At 38.7% G+C, this 15,661-nt stretch overlaps 1 protein-coding gene across 2 annotated transcripts in view; it reads left to right on the top strand.

Moving 5' to 3' along the window:
* LOC127423092 (rho GTPase-activating protein 22-like) overlaps positions 1-15,653 on the top strand; it is a 39,190-nt gene extending 23,537 nt beyond the window's left edge. Inside the window, exons 4-10 of one of the 2 annotated variants that reach the window (XM_051667136.1) lie at positions 2,659-2,781; positions 4,034-4,241; positions 4,328-4,460; positions 5,794-5,867; positions 5,950-6,071; positions 7,202-8,120; positions 13,178-15,653. In XM_051667136.1, the coding sequence (XP_051523096.1) occupies positions 2,659-2,781; positions 4,034-4,241; positions 4,328-4,460; positions 5,794-5,867; positions 5,950-6,071; positions 7,202-8,120; positions 13,178-13,400 (1,802 nt within the window). In that variant the 3' untranslated portion in view covers positions 13,401-15,653. Of the gene's footprint in view, positions 1-2,658; positions 2,808-4,002; positions 4,242-4,327; positions 4,461-5,793; positions 8,121-13,177 lie in introns of those variants that run through there. The other variant, XM_051667137.1, reaches the window with a different exon arrangement.
* Positions 15,654-15,661: the final 8 nt, after the last annotated feature.

The raw sequence follows: 15,661 nt of genomic DNA, 5'->3' as shown, positions 1-15,661 counted from the left end.
TTGTACAACACTAAGTAATAAAACAAATGTCTTTTTTCACCACTCTGCTTAAAATTATCACCAGAATTCTATATTCAATCTAAATGTTTGCCATTTGTGTGCCTGGCCCCGTAATTGCGGCTTGCAGCTATATTTTTTATGTTGTGATTGCCTGCTATGTGAAGTCTGTCAGTTGAGGTTATTTAGGAGCATAATCACTTCTGCTCCTGATATGTCTCCAAAGGTCAACTGAAGATAATCTTTTCCAGTCCTGTACATAATTAGGCTACATGGTGCATAATCAATACACAATACAAAATGTGTATACATAGGTGCATGTGTTTGTGTATAAAATACGTGCCTTTGCTCAATTGAGCCTGCATTCCATGCTTAAATAAACATGCTATGTTATTTTAAAAAAATAAAAATCTCATAATTCATCAGATAGCGGTTACTCAGGTTTATTTATCTTTTTCCTTCCTACAAGGTCAGCACATTCTGACACTTCCTAGAGAGACGTGAATGCTAACAAAATTAGGGCTGTCAAGAGGGCTGAGAAACTAAATTCTAATTTCTACAATTAAGACTCCAGTGTTCTGTTAAACTGTATTTGTTGCGCTGCATCTGGCCTTTTTTCAAGCAAGAATGCGATTGGTCTGAAGTCATCGTCAGTGCTTGGTACACATCCAAAATTCGAATGCACAGTTCTAGCATTCGATGTGCTTTTTTCTTTTTCTTTTCTTAAATTTGACAAATTCGAATTTAGATTTTTAATTTGACAGCCTTAAACAGAATGCCATGCCATGGTGTGAAGGGGTGCTCATTTTGTTTTAGACTCAGCTTCCACTCTGTGGGAGAGCGTTAGCTTTGGATGTCTTACTGTGTCTAATTGTCTTATTTATCTTAATTGCATCAGTACTTCATTTTGTCAGTTCAAGCGAGACTGCTGTGAACACTTATCTCCTCATGTGTTATTCCTTTTAGTCATTCCTTTATCATTGTAAGGCTAAGAACTGAAGTAATTGTGATTTGTTTCCCTTTCATGTTACAAACTGTCCACCAGTTATAAAAACTGTTTAGAAAAGGTTGTGCATGGTTATTTGAAGTTTCTGTGAGGTGTTTATTTGTGAGGTGTTCAACTGCTCAGACAATGAAGGGCAGAAGGATGGCAAAAGTAGTGAAACACAGTTTGATGCTAAAAACCCTGGATTCATAAATTGTGCATGTGTGAAAGTGTCTTTACAGCAGCACTATCTAATGGTAATTAATGCACCTCACAGAAATTCACAATTCTGCATGTGCACTCCATTGTTCATATACATGTGAAGAATATAGCTGCAGGGAGAGCTCCAAAAAGGGGTGGGAGCTCCAAACCGCCAGCAAAGATATTGGGAGCCCAGTGGGGTGGGCAGGGGGGCACAAATAATCCTCTCAGCAGTGCTGACTGTCCGTTGTAGTTTCCTTCTGTCTTATTTGGTGGCTGAACCAAACCAGACAGTTATAGATGTACACAGGACAGACTCAGTGACGGCTGAGTAGAACTGTGTCAGCAGCTCCTGTGGCAGGTTGAACTTCCTCAGCTGGCGAAGGAAGTACAACCTCTGCTGAGCCTTCTTCACAATGGAGTTTATGTGGGTATCCCACTTCAGGTCCTGAGAGATGACAGAGCCCAGGAACCTGAATGACTCCACTGCTGCAACAGTGCTGTTCAGGATGGTGGTGGGTGGGGGGGTGGGGGGGGGGGGGGGGGGGTTGACTTGTCTGGTCTGTATGCAGACTTGTCACTGTCGCAGATGAGGCCGATGACCGTGGTGTTGTCTGCAAACTTCAGGAGCTTGACAGCGGGGTCCTTTGCAGTGCAGTCATTCGTGTACAACAGTGCAGTCATTCGTGTACATCACTTTTTTGCATCAAATATATATATGATCAAGTCGTTCAGTCTTTCACATGTTTTTTAGATCTTCCAATAACTTTTATTCCATTGATATTTTGAGAGTTTCTCTTCGCGTTATCCACAAGCAGGCATGATGAAGCATACACATGATACTGAAAGCTGATTGGCTTGAATGGTTAACTCTGCTAATGATTGGTTATGAACACAGGAGGCAAATTTTCATTTTCCGCTTGGCATTTTTTGGAGGCTTTTTGAATGGAAGCATATGACGTTGCTCCATTTGAATATCCATTTTGATTGGTCAGTTTACTAATTAGAGGAGACTTTATGCCATTAGCAGCCTCCTCTGGCATTCATACCGATTCATACAGTAATTTAAACTCACCTGTCTTCCACGCATGAAACAATAAATAAATAGAAAAACGTATCTTTCCATTAAAGGCATCTGAGTTGTGTATGTTAGTAGGTAAACTGATTAAAACAATGTACATTTTGAATACATTTTTGAGGAGGCTCAGCCACCCTTACCTCCTTTGACCAGCCGCCGCTGGTTACCTTATATAGGCTAGTAACCTTTCAGCATTTTTTCCATATGCTTGATGCACTGAGAAAGCTAATTGTATGAATTATGAAAACACTCAAGAAAGATTAATTGAGAGGGATATTGAGAATCTGTGTCAAATAAACAATGTTCTGCCACTCCATGTTAAGTAGTATATAAATGTAGTTTCTTAGCACAAGAAATACCATCACTTGACCGTTCACTCTTTCCTTTTCTCTTTAAGCTGGTGAGAAAGACAAAGCTGGAATAAGTCATGAGTCTTTTCTGCTCATGGCCAACTCCCAAAGTGACATAGACGACTGGGTGAAGGCCATCAGACGGGTCATATGGGCTCCGTTCGGAGGAGGTAAAAACCAGATGGAATCAAGCACTGTTATCACATTAAAACTGCAATAATGTGCCACAGTATGCCCGGTTAACTAAACTTGTAAAAAATGTAAATTCCCTATACCAAAGCTAAATTAAAAAGCCTTATGATTACTTTTCTCTACCCATGGACACTCCATGCCTTTTCCAACATGCTGTCACCAATCCTAAACATGTTCTTAGCTCACAAAAATATTACTGAGCATAAAAGGTTTAGGGATGGCACACTATGCAGAGATTAAATTGCAAACATGTTAATAATTATAGAAAGTTCATGAAATATAAAGCAAGTCTTGTCAAACATGTCTCATCTTTCAATGAATGTGGCAACGTGTCTCCATTTGTACTTGTAATAGAAGAAAGACCAGTAACAGGCTGAACAACAGCTTAACGAGGACATATTATATATTTCAAGCGGCGTGAAAGAAATAGGCCTGTTTTTCTTACCGTCATATCGTTGACGAGACCATTGAAAATGTCTCTGACGTCAAGGAGCTGGATTTTAAATTTGGTTTTCTTCATCAACATAAAGACTTTTTACAAGTTAAGGACTTTAATGACATGGAAACTTTTTTTCTTTATGGTCTTTTTTTGCTGTTAGTGAAATGTATAGTGCGTAATAGTTCACTTTTATCAGAGGTAAACAAGCAGTATTAGAGAGACAGGATACTGAGGATAAGGATGAGACTGATTCCTGCACACTGAATCCTTATCGTAAACTCAAATGGACCCGCTGCCGTTGAAGTTTGGAGTATATTAGCTGCCAGTCAGACACTTGCAGGTGTAGTATGAGTGGGACGGTATGCAATGATAACAAGAAGGTTATATTTACTATCACTATTTATTAATTATTTATGAATTGCATTAAAAAAATATAAAAAAATAATAAAACACAGTACTTTTTATTCTACACTGTAATTATAAAATGGCACCATGGTAAAACTATTAGTGATTGACCATTTGGCCATTTTGTAATTATTGGCATTATCACACACTTGTTTCAGTTCAGAATCTACCGACATCATCAGTGGATAATGTACAGTTTATATTTTCAAATTTGTTTAGTGAATTTAAATCAAATTTGTGTAACATTGTTTAATTTTAGCTTACATTTTCAGCTAAAAATCTTTTTTTTTTTTTTTTTTTTTTTTTGGAATACCAATAGTACGTAATTTTAGTGCTAACTTATAAGAATCTGCAGTTATTACAAATGAATTGCTTCATCTCTACAGGCATATTTGGGCAGCATTTAGATGACACCATCCAGTTTGAAAGGAAGTTTGGTCCTCGCCTCGCCCCTCTCTTGGTTGAGCAGTGTGTGGATTTCATCAGGGAACAGGGACTTGATGAAGAAGGCCTGTTCCGGATGCCAGGGCAAGCCAACCTCGTGAAGGACCTTCAGGAAGCCTTTGACTGCGGAGATAAGCCTCAGTTTGACAGGTACAAACTATTCAAAGCACTGGCATGGAACCAATAAACTGTCTCTAAAACTGTTCATAGACTAACCCTATAGTAACCATTTATAGTAACACTGATGTCCACACTGTGGCTTCCCTGCTGAAGCTGTACCTCAGAGAGCTGCCTGAGCCTGTCATCCCCTTCTGCAAGTATGATGACTTCCTCACTTGTGCTCAGCTCCTGGCCAAAGATGAGGAGGAGGTTAGTGACTGAACTGTACTATTTGGTTTTTATTAAGAAAACAGCTGAACATACAGGCAGTGTGGAAAGAAACATTTTAGAAAAAAAATAAAATAAATTATAATGTTATTATATTTGTTTTCAATGTAGTTTTACTTTAAAATGCTAAAAAAAAAAAGGAGCACTTGCTGCTGACACTTTTGGGTGAATAGCTGGACTTGTGAACATTTGTAGTTTTGGAAAACCATTTAGTATCATTAAATGTAATCAAAAGAACGCAGCTGCTAAGTGGGACCCACCACATAGTGTGTCTCTGCATGTATATATCCTATCTTAGTTACTGATACAATTGTTTTTATTTTTATTTTATTGAATTGTTTGATGGTATTACGACAAAATATTGTAGCGGTAATGTTCTCAAAATGTGTGTTTGTTTGCTCATAAACATGTCATCCTAGTACCAGCCCTGCTCATAAAACTGAAAGCTGAAAGTGGTTATATACAGAATGAGCCAATATTTCTCCTGCATATTTTACAGCTGCTATTAAAGGGATAGTTCACCCAAAAATTCTCTCATCATTTACTCACCCTCATGCCATCCCAGATGTGTATGACTTTCTTTCCTCTGCTGAACACCAATGAAGATTTATTAGAAGCATATTTCAGCTCTGTTGGTCCATACAATGCAAGTGAATGGTGACCAGCATTTTGAAGCTCCAAAAATCACATATAGGCAGCATAAAAGTAATTCATAAAATTTCAGTGGTTTAATATGATTTCTAAAGTGATGCAAATCCTTTGGATGAGAAACAGATCAATATTTCAATCCTTTTTTTTTTTTTACTATAAATCTCCACTTTCACAAAGTATGTAAAAAAATGTATAGTTAAAAGGGACTTAAATATTGATCCGTTTCTCTCCCACACCTTTTCCCATCACTTATGAACACATAGATTTAACCACTGGAGTCTTATGGGTTACTTTTATGCTGCCTGTATGTGCTTTTTGGAGCTTGAAAGGTCTGGTCACCATTCGCTTGCATTTTATGGACCTACAGAGCTGAAATATTCTTCTAAAAATCTTCATTTTGGGTGAGTTAATGATGATTTTTTATTTTTTGGTGAACTATCTCTCTAAGACATCTTAAATGCAGACTATGTGTGAAGCTGAAGCCTAAAAGGGGAAATTTTACAGATTGCATTACACACATAGTCAGGCTCTTCAAGTTCTGAAAGGCTGACACTTTGAGTCATTCTCATTCTGAAATATGAAAAAGGAAAACCATCAATATTTTCACTTCATTTTTAACCAGGAGACTCTGTGGTTGCTTGAGTGATTTCATATGTTTACTCAGGGAATACAAGAATTAGGCAAGCTAGTGAAGACCCTTCCAGCTGCTAATTTCAACCTTCTGAAATATATATGCAAGTAAGTCCAACATAATAATTTTGGACAATTTTTTGTCAGTTGTTTTCATGGTTCAGTGCTCAAAATGAACTCCACCTTTTAGATTTCTGGATGAGGTGCAGTCTCACTCAAATGAGAACAAAATGGGCGTGCAGAACTTGGCCACTGTGTTTGGACCAAATATCCTTCGTCCTAAAATGGAGGACCCAGTAGCTATTATGGAAGGTATGTACTTTCAAACCCATTGCTTTGTAAAACAAGTAGGGCTATCAATCGATTTTGTTTTTTTAAATCAAATTAATTACATTATGTGCCGATTAATAAATCAAATTAATTGCATTTATCAATATTTTTTGAGAAAGGCCTCCACATTATGTAAAGTAATATTACATAATACATAATGTTGTGGCAGCGGACAAGTAAAGCATTTAGACAGTACAAAAAGTGGCTTTAAAATCAAAATATTGTTTCTTTTATTTACATATCATTGTTGGTCACTGTAACTGGTTCAAAGCAATGAGGAAGCGGGAGATGGCGATTCCAGCTCAGGAATGTCACTTTTTATTGAAACACAAAATAAAACACGTTTGCCTCAAGCATAACGGTGAAGCTTCAATTTAACTAAGCCGACAGCGGCTAACACACAAACAGCTCTGTGTGTCTGGCTCTCTCTCTCTCTCTCTCTCTCTCTCTCTCACACACTCTGAGGTCTGGCCCCTTTTATGTCCCCCGTCTCTCACTGCGAACACAGAAACAAGCAATTACCAACAATTTATCTCAGGTGAGAACTCTTACCATTTACTCTCTTTCCAGACGAACGCTCGACCTCGCCCTTGCCTCCACAGTCACATGTACTCATGTGTCAGATGGACGCTTTTGGAGTATCACTTTGGTTGCGCCACGTCTCACTAGTTTTCAGCAACTCTGTAGTCATAAGCGCTGTTTTTTAGGATGCTGTTTCAAGTTAAACGTCATTTAAAAATGTTGAAAAACCTGTCTCAAAAACCCTGCTCGGTCCAGCTGTCTTTGAGTGCAACAGCGTGTTATCGGAAGGCTTTGCTGCCTACTCTCGTTGGTTTGACAAGGCACGTTGACTGTACAGCTGGAGTCGTGCTGACTGCCCCATACTGCCACAGATTGGCAAAAACGTCAAGGTGATAAATCAAGCTTGAATTGTTTCGATGGAAGGACCATTCCTTGTTACGAATTTTACGTACGGGTCAGGAGCATGATTAATTACGTTAATTGGTTTAATGCATTTTTTATCTAATTAATCACACTAAATAAATGCATTAAACAGACAGCAATAAGATGAGCCAGATGAGCCTGATAAAACATTTGTATGTATTTTACAGGGACTTCCCTTGTTCAGCATCTCATGACTTTGCTTATAAGCAAGCATGATCGCCTGTATATTGAAACAGACTCAGAAACATCTCAGACTGAGATGGAGGTAAGGGTCCAAGGCCAGCAACATCAGCAGTCCAGCCTGGTTGACTGGATCTCTGAGGAGGACCTCCATACTTGCTCACCCACAAGGAAGAATGCTTGTCCCAATGACAACCCTACCAGTAGTAATGCCTCATCTCTGGATGCCTCCCAGGTACCTTACACCTCTAAGTCAGTGCCTCAGGGAAAGGGAGAGACAGCTGTCAGCCCTAGTAAGCAGGCCAAGACGCTGCCTGGGTGGAAGTACTCTTTCAAAGGCTCCTCTCCTCGCCCACAGTCTGCCAAAGTCGGTGGCTCCACAGCAGATATATCCACTGCCTCCAGTGGGAATTGGCTTATGAATGGGCTGTCCTCACTGCGGGGACAACGACGCACCTCCTCTGGAGAACGCTCTAGGGAATCGGGGTCATCTCAGAGACTGTCTACATATGACAATGTCACATCTTCGTCAAGTCTGGGCAGTGTGCTGAGTGCAGACAGCACACCATGGTCCACCTCATCTTGTGATATCTCTGTCCCAGACTCAGGAAGTGACCCATTAGGGACAGACTCCAAGACTGAGGACAGGTCACAGCCAGAGGCAAATACTCAGGAAACAGCACTGACTGAGGGGGAAGTGAAGCCCAATGAACAAGAGGACAGTAGCATTTCTGTGGAGAACTGCGCAAGCAGTCTGCTCTGCAGTGACTATGGGAACGTGACACCAGTCATTACAGTTGTGGATGAAGACACTGATGAAATTCCCTCGTCCTTGGCCAGTGAAGTGGTGGAGCTGAAAGAAGAACTGAGGAAGCAGAAACAAGCTTATGAATCTAGAATTAAGAAGTAAGGCTACTGTTTCTCAAATGACAAGGACAGTTTAACTCATTAAAGGAATAGTTTATTCATAAATTAAAATTCTGTCAAATACTCACACTAATGTCGTTCCAACCCTGTATTACTTACTTTCTTCAGTGGAACACAAAAGGTTAATTTTCAAAAAGTCATCACAGGGTTTATTTGCAGTATAACGAAAGTGAATAGTTACTCTGGTCTGTCAAGCTCGAAAATGGACAAAAAAACACCATAAAACCATAGTAAAAGTATTTTGTATTTATTGATGATTTGATTTGAGAGTGAAAATTCATGACTTAAATGTTATTCTGTTCATCACATGAAGTGATGGTATGGCTTCAGAAGACTTGGAATATAGTGCATGAGTCATATCAATTGTTTTTACGGTTGTTTAATGGTGTTTTTTTTTTTTTTTTAACTTGACAGACTGGAGTCACAATTTACTTTCATTATAAGACAAATAAACCCTTTTAAGACTTTTTTTTATTCATTTTTTGTGTTCCACTGAAGAAAGTCATACAGGTTTGGAGCGACATTAGGTAAATAATGATTACTCCTTAAAACTATATTTAGTTTTCTTAAAATCTCTACAATATACATTTTTACCATTATAATAACTTAAAATTTAAAGGTGAAATGTGTCATTTTTTTCACCACCAGCGGCACTACAAAGAGTTTCAAACACTCCCTCCATTCGCCATTGTTGAGACAAACATTGAGCCCCACCTCAAACTCGTGGCATTTGGTTCAGCAAATGTTGTTATGTCACGCACAACCACGAATGTAATTCTGTTTGGTGCAGTTGTGCCACAGATATCACACACTTCTCCTTTAAGTTATTTATGTTTAAAAACAAATAGCAATATTTAAGCACTATTCAGCTGGTTATGTAAAGGCCAGTTCACACTGCCAACAAACACCAACATCCCACAGTTGTTGGGTTTTGTCAGATCAGTGGAGAAGGATATACAGTAGCTGTAGGCAGAGCTTCAAAAAACGGTGGGAGCACCAAACCGCCAGCAAAGATATTCACCTTATTTTGCAATGCGGAAGTAAGCAGCGGCTGCATTTCCGCTGAATGTGTAAAAGTACCCCTGTTATTGACCGCTAATTTGCTAAGATGAAACAAGATGCAGTTTTGGTGCAAAGAAAGTTAAAGCAGCATTTGCCCAGCGGTTTTCTGCTCTCTGCTTGTTGTGTTACGCCGGGTTCACACATCCTCCGTGAGCGTGGCGTGAGCGTGGCGTGAGCGGTGCGTGGGTGGGGTGGACACGTTGGACGTTCACATTGGCCGCGTCTCTTCCGCGAGAAACAGCAGTGCCTCTGCACAGGAAATAAAGTTATCTATGGGGTCCTATGCCAAATGTTTTCTTTAATAAGGTCATAATAAGCTAAGGTTATTGCTGCTTCAAGGACAACAGCGGGCAGTCACAATTGGTTGTGATTGGTTAATGTTGTGTCTAAACTGTACACTTATATACACAGAATGGCAAAAGGTCCGGCAGTTTATTAATTCTTTATTTATTTTATTGAGTTTGCTTGCATGCAGACATATAAATTGTAGTGTACTATAGGTTCGGTCTGAATAATTTTGATTTACTTTTGTATCTTTTCAATAACCTCCTGATTATTTTAGTGTTGTACTGTACCCAGAGCCACTGAGCTCAACGTGAGCCATGCGGCAAAAATAGGCTCAACGCCGAAACTATCCACTCACTGCTGCGTCTGAGACACTTCTGGGACGCTTCACCTCAGGACTCACGCTTGCTGTGTAAATGGTGTCATCTGTTAATATGGGCACCGAAACGAAAACGCGCTGCTCATGCCTCGCTCACAGAGGATGTGTGAACCCGGTGTGAAGTTTGTGGAGGCATGTCAGATGGCGCGGAGGACTGTTCTGTCAGCGACTGATCTCTCATTCATTCTGCCTGTGCAACAGTGTGATAAAGCGATGGCAAAATGCGATATACAGTAAAACTATATATGTTGACGATGGACCTGAATTATTGAAAATTATACCACAGGGCTGTTGAATGCTTGATTCTGATTGGTTGATGGACATTCTAAGGCATGCAATTATTTTTCAAGTAAACGCACAGCTATGAAGTAGTTCCAGGTCTTGACTGCATAATGGTTCCATATCACTTTGCCAAATTATTTCAGTTATTTTAAAGAGCCCTACAGGCTACCACAACAAAATAACCAATTAAAACAAAGACACTGGCTAAGTACATCAGATAAGAATGACAAACTATGTTTATAATATCCTAAATTTATTTTAATTTCGATTGAAAAGCGTCCTTGGGCTATCTCTTTCTCTCTCTCTCTCTCTCTCACACACACAGACACACCGTATATATGCTACCACAGCAAAATAACCATAAACAAAGACATTAGTTAAAGTAAATCAGTTAAGAACATCAAACAATGTCTATAATATCCTACATTTATTTCAATTTTGGTTGAAAAGCTCCCTCGTCTCCCCCGCACTCACACACACACACTCAAACACACACACACACACACTGAGACTCATTTCATGACGAACAAATAGATCCGCACCCCCCGCGACTTGGTCAATACAACAGTTTCTATTATCCAAAATAACTTTTAATATGTGAAACTTTTTGTTTCAATGTATTTTGCCTAATCAGCCTCACATAGCTACAATGGAAATCACGGCGCTACCCCTCCCCCTCGCTTTCACTTACACACACACTACCTTGTTACTACAATGCCGAAAAAACAGCGCATCCTCCATTGCTAGTTCTAACGTGACGTTTTCGAACTAGCAGCGAAGGCATGAGCTGCATCAAAGCAAGATGCTGAATCCATGGTGGAAGAAAGTAGTTCCACTCACAAGAGTGTTTTAGGGATGAAAACCAGAAAATGTCTTGAGATAAAACCCTGACAATGTCTTAAGGTGTGGTAACTGTGGTATAAGCGGAATAATTTACTCCGGCACATTGAGTGTGCATTATTTTTCAATAATTCAGTGGTCCGTCGTCAATTATTCCTTACATAATGTAGAATTTTTGTATCGCTAAAATAGCTGGAAGTGGCTGATACCGGAAGTGGTCCACATTCAAGGTTGATAATAGCAGCGCCCTAGTTTTGCTGAAAAATAAGGTGGATAGGGACCTAAACCTAACCTTATGTGGAAGTGACTCCCTCTTTTGGAGTTTGCGCAACCCCCTTTTGAAGTAACCTTGCCCCCTTCTGGAATAACCCCACCCTCTTTTGGCGATTTCGCCCCCATTTGGAGATCTCCGGTCTGCAGCTATACCTATTTGGATCAGTGTGCTTACCTTGTTGCCGTTCCTTGGCGTCTGTTTTCACAGATTGATCTTGTTTAATTGGCCTTTGTCTGGTCTTGGAATGTTTGAGCAGTCTGGTATGATTTTCCAACAAACTCTGACGCAAACTAACTTCATCGCGAACCATTGCCCTGACAATGAGGTACTGTCAACTCATAGAAAATGAACGCGCACAGGTGCAACTGCATTGGTAAAGCAGGAGAAACCAAAGTCTTTCTAGTAAGTCAGTCCACTGGCAACCATCTTTGGAATGCTTCCGGGAAGCTATGCGTTTTTTTCAGTCATGAAAGTGCAGCTACCTACTTAAATGGGGAAAGACCGAAATTTCCAAAATGGTTGGTCAAGATTACGATCAAATAACATTTTAAAATCAGCAGTAAAATCTGACAACACTGGTATCGTAAATTGTGCTTCTTTACCTCAGATTACAAAAAAATTGTTTTTTCCAGATTGTATAGCTAATGCACATGCACGATCTCGAGTTGATTGACAGGTGAAAAGTTATTGGCTCTTTTATTTGTAAGACGGGACTTCCTTTCTATATCTGTTGACCATTCCAATGTATCTGATTCATTATAATAGAAGTGACCCGTCTCTGCTAAGTAGTCTCTGGAGAAACACGGTCAATCCGATTAATCAAATTTTTTGTAGCGAACCTGTTAAAGCATTCTGTTACTTTCTAAATAAAAACAAAATGATATATTAGTGTTGGTTAGCTTGTTTCAGCAGTTTGTGTTGATGACACCCTTTAGAGAATATACATACAAATAGGCTTTATCAAGACACGGACGGAGATAGATGTGTGCTGAAGCGCTCTCATCCGCATTAAAAACACAGATTCTTTATCTCTCAAATGACGTCAAATTAAACAGAAAATGCAAACACTTAATGCAGATCTGCATTGATTAAAAATATAAACTTTTCACACATTTTATGGACAATCTCATGTTTAAAATATTTTTGCTGCTGGATTGCTGTTCTCCGATGGAACTCTCTGAATCAAGTTATAGCCTAATGTCACATTGAATACATGCTAAACATATTTATTCAACTAAGCATCTGTATTTATACATATTAAATCACGCATATTTGGCTTCATCCACAGCCTCTTTCTTGTCAGCCATCCTCTTCAAAGGCGAACAACAACATGCAAAGACGCAAGTTTGTTGGTGTTTGTTGGATCAGTGTGAACATGACAGATATGTTTCTCAACATTACATATACAACAGCCACCTTTAGAATGTTTGAAGTGTTTTTGTCTATTGGCATTTGTTGGAGCAGTGTGAACTGGCCTTAGAGCTGAAGTATGTAACTTTTTCTACGTTAAAATACTTTCTCCTATTCCAGCTTAATATGCAGAGACAACTATAAATGTCATTTATAGGTTAATTTTCTCAAAAATTGCAAGCACTGCGTTTCTGTGGTGCTATGAAAATTGCTCTGTTTGTTTTGAGCGACCGCTTAAAGCCGCCCTAACAACGCTACTCAACCAATGGCGTGATTTGGGGGTGTGACTATCACTTTGTTTGACCAGTGGCAGACGTGGGGCTTATTCAGAAAGCTGTTTTAAAAACAAAGTGTATTTTTCAATTCCGTTTGGTGATGCTAGTGGCACAGAAAAAACATACTTGAGCTTTAAGTAACTTTGCTGTGTAACGTTAATTGTGCAGCTCTTCTGAAGAGAATGTTTATTTTCAAGGTATTTGAAATCGATTTTTCTGCCCTCTGCAGGTTGGAAGAGTCAAGTGCAGCCCTTTGTGCACAGATGGAGAGACTCGAGCAAGAGATGGAACAGGAGAGAAAAAGAAAACGAATGCTTGAGATCAAACTTAGGAACTCTGAACGGGCTCGTGAGGATGCAGAAAATCGTAATCGCCTCCTTGAGAAAGAAATGGAAGATTTCTTCTCCACACTTGGGGACCTGGCTCTTGGAAGCCGTACCAGTGACATTTAACTAAAAAAAATAAACACACCCAAAATGAGTCATAAGGACACGATGGTACATAGCCATGCAAGCTGTTAATTATTATGAAGGTCTCAGTGGTCATCAGACATCTCCATAAATTACATGGAAAAGGTCTACACTTGGCTGTTATTCCACATGCCTAGCAACCCGGACCTAACATACCTATAAGGTTAAAAAACAGTTCTCCAAAAATAACAATTCTGTCATCATTTACTCACCCTCGTGTTCCAATCTAGTATGACTCCTTTCTTCCATTGGACACAAAATTAGAATTAGAAGTTATGCAGAATGTTAGGAACTGACAGTCACTTTTCACTGGCATTGTATGGAAAAAATGAAATGAAAGTGAATGATTACGGAGGCTAACTTTCTGCCTAACATCTACTTTTGCGTGCAATGGAAGAAAGTCATACAGGTTTGGAACAACATGAGGCTGAGTAAATGATGACAACATTTAAATTTTTTAGTGAACCCATCCTTTAAGGCCTGCCACTTTCACACTGATATTTGAAAAACTACCAATTTATTTCTTGAGGACATTGAACAAAGCTATCCCCACCATCCCAGCAATGTAGCATTTCTTATAAACCTTGTCCATCTGTTGTTTTAAAGCATTTTCTGGATTCAGTATGATTTCAGTAAATACATTTGTTCCAAGTGGAATTATGTACTTTTTACCTGATCAAGGCCCATTTACAACCACAGCCTGGCTCCATGAAGAACAAGTAGAGCAGATCTGTTGGCTTTGGCACATTAAAGGGATAGTTCACCCAAAAATGAAAATTCTCTCATCATTTAATCACCCTCATGCCTTCTCAGTTTATGACTTTCTTTCTTCCTCAGAAGACAAACAAATATTGAAGAATATCTCAGTTCTGTAGGTCCATACAATGCAAGTGAATGGTGGCCAGAACTTTGAACATTCAAAAATCACATAAAGGCAGCATAAAGTAATCCATAAAACTCCAGTGGTTAAATGAATATCTTCAGAAGTGATATAATAGGTGTGAGTGACAACAGATTCATATTTAAATCCTTTTTTTCCCCTATAAATATCCACCTTTGACCAGCTCGACCAGTAGGTGGCAATATGCACAAAGAATGCAAATTGCAAAAAAATAAATAAATAAAAAAATAAAATAAAATAAAATAAAAATAAAAAATAAAAAAAAAGAAGAAGAAAAATGTGAAAGTTGAGATTTATGGATATAAAGGACATAAACATTGATCTGTTTCTCACCCACACCTATCATATCGCTTCTGAAGAAATCGTTTTAACCACTGGAGACATATGGATTACTTTCATGCTAACTTTTATAGTTTTTGGAAATTCAAAGTTTTGGCCACCATTCAGTTGCATTGGATGGACCTACAGAGCTGAGATATTCTTCTAAAAATCTTTGTTTGTTTGGGATGGCATGAGCGTGAGTAAATGAAAGGACAATTTTAACAAACAATTTGGTCAAATTAGCTTCAGAAAATGTGACTAGCTGAAAGGGGAGTAGTTTGCATCCCTGTAAAAGGACAGTGGGGCAGTGCCTTTTTTTGAGATCTCATTTTGGAAAATGTAATGTTGCTTAAGTCACTAAAATAGCTCCAAATCTTACCATTGAATACATTTCCTTGCATATTGTGTGGTATTTTGAGATTGTCAAAGTGACAGTGCCACTTTGATATATATATATATATATATATAAAAAGAAAAAAAATGAAATGTGACTTCTGTCAATTGGTCTAATTTTATTTATTTTACACTATTCAAGTGTACAGAAAGTCTAAAAATACTCTGTGGATGTTTTTCCAAGCAAGTGCTCAAATACTGTTGTAGATTTTGTAGGCTCAGCTCATTCTCTGATCAACTATTTTCTGAATGCATACTAGTAGTTCATATTGTGTAATAGCATGTTGGTGTTAGCCTAATGGTTAACTTTCCAGGCTGCAAATACAAAGGTTCCAGGTTCATTCTTAAAAGGAAGAGACCCAGAAACTGGAAATCACCATTGTGCCCTCTTGCAAATACTTTTTTGCTGCTCAACAAGTTTCAATTATCAGTCCATTTGGATATTAGGTTTCTTTCTAGAACTGCTTTAATAAAGAATTTACTGCCCATTTAGAATGTGTGAAGTTGTTATACACTATCATAATGATTAGACTATTATACTGCGGTCATACGTAATAACTAGTCTTATGTGCTGTGCTGAAATGTTACTAAGTGTCATTGTGGTGCTATGTAATTATACACAAAGATC

This window comes from Myxocyprinus asiaticus, chromosome 32 (assembly GCF_019703515.2).
Source record: "Myxocyprinus asiaticus isolate MX2 ecotype Aquarium Trade chromosome 32, UBuf_Myxa_2, whole genome shotgun sequence".
NCBI classification, from domain to species: Eukaryota; Metazoa; Chordata; class Actinopteri; order Cypriniformes; family Catostomidae; genus Myxocyprinus; species Myxocyprinus asiaticus.
Note: the sequence above shows the minus strand (reverse complement) of the source record. Positions and strands in the feature narration are given on the sequence as shown.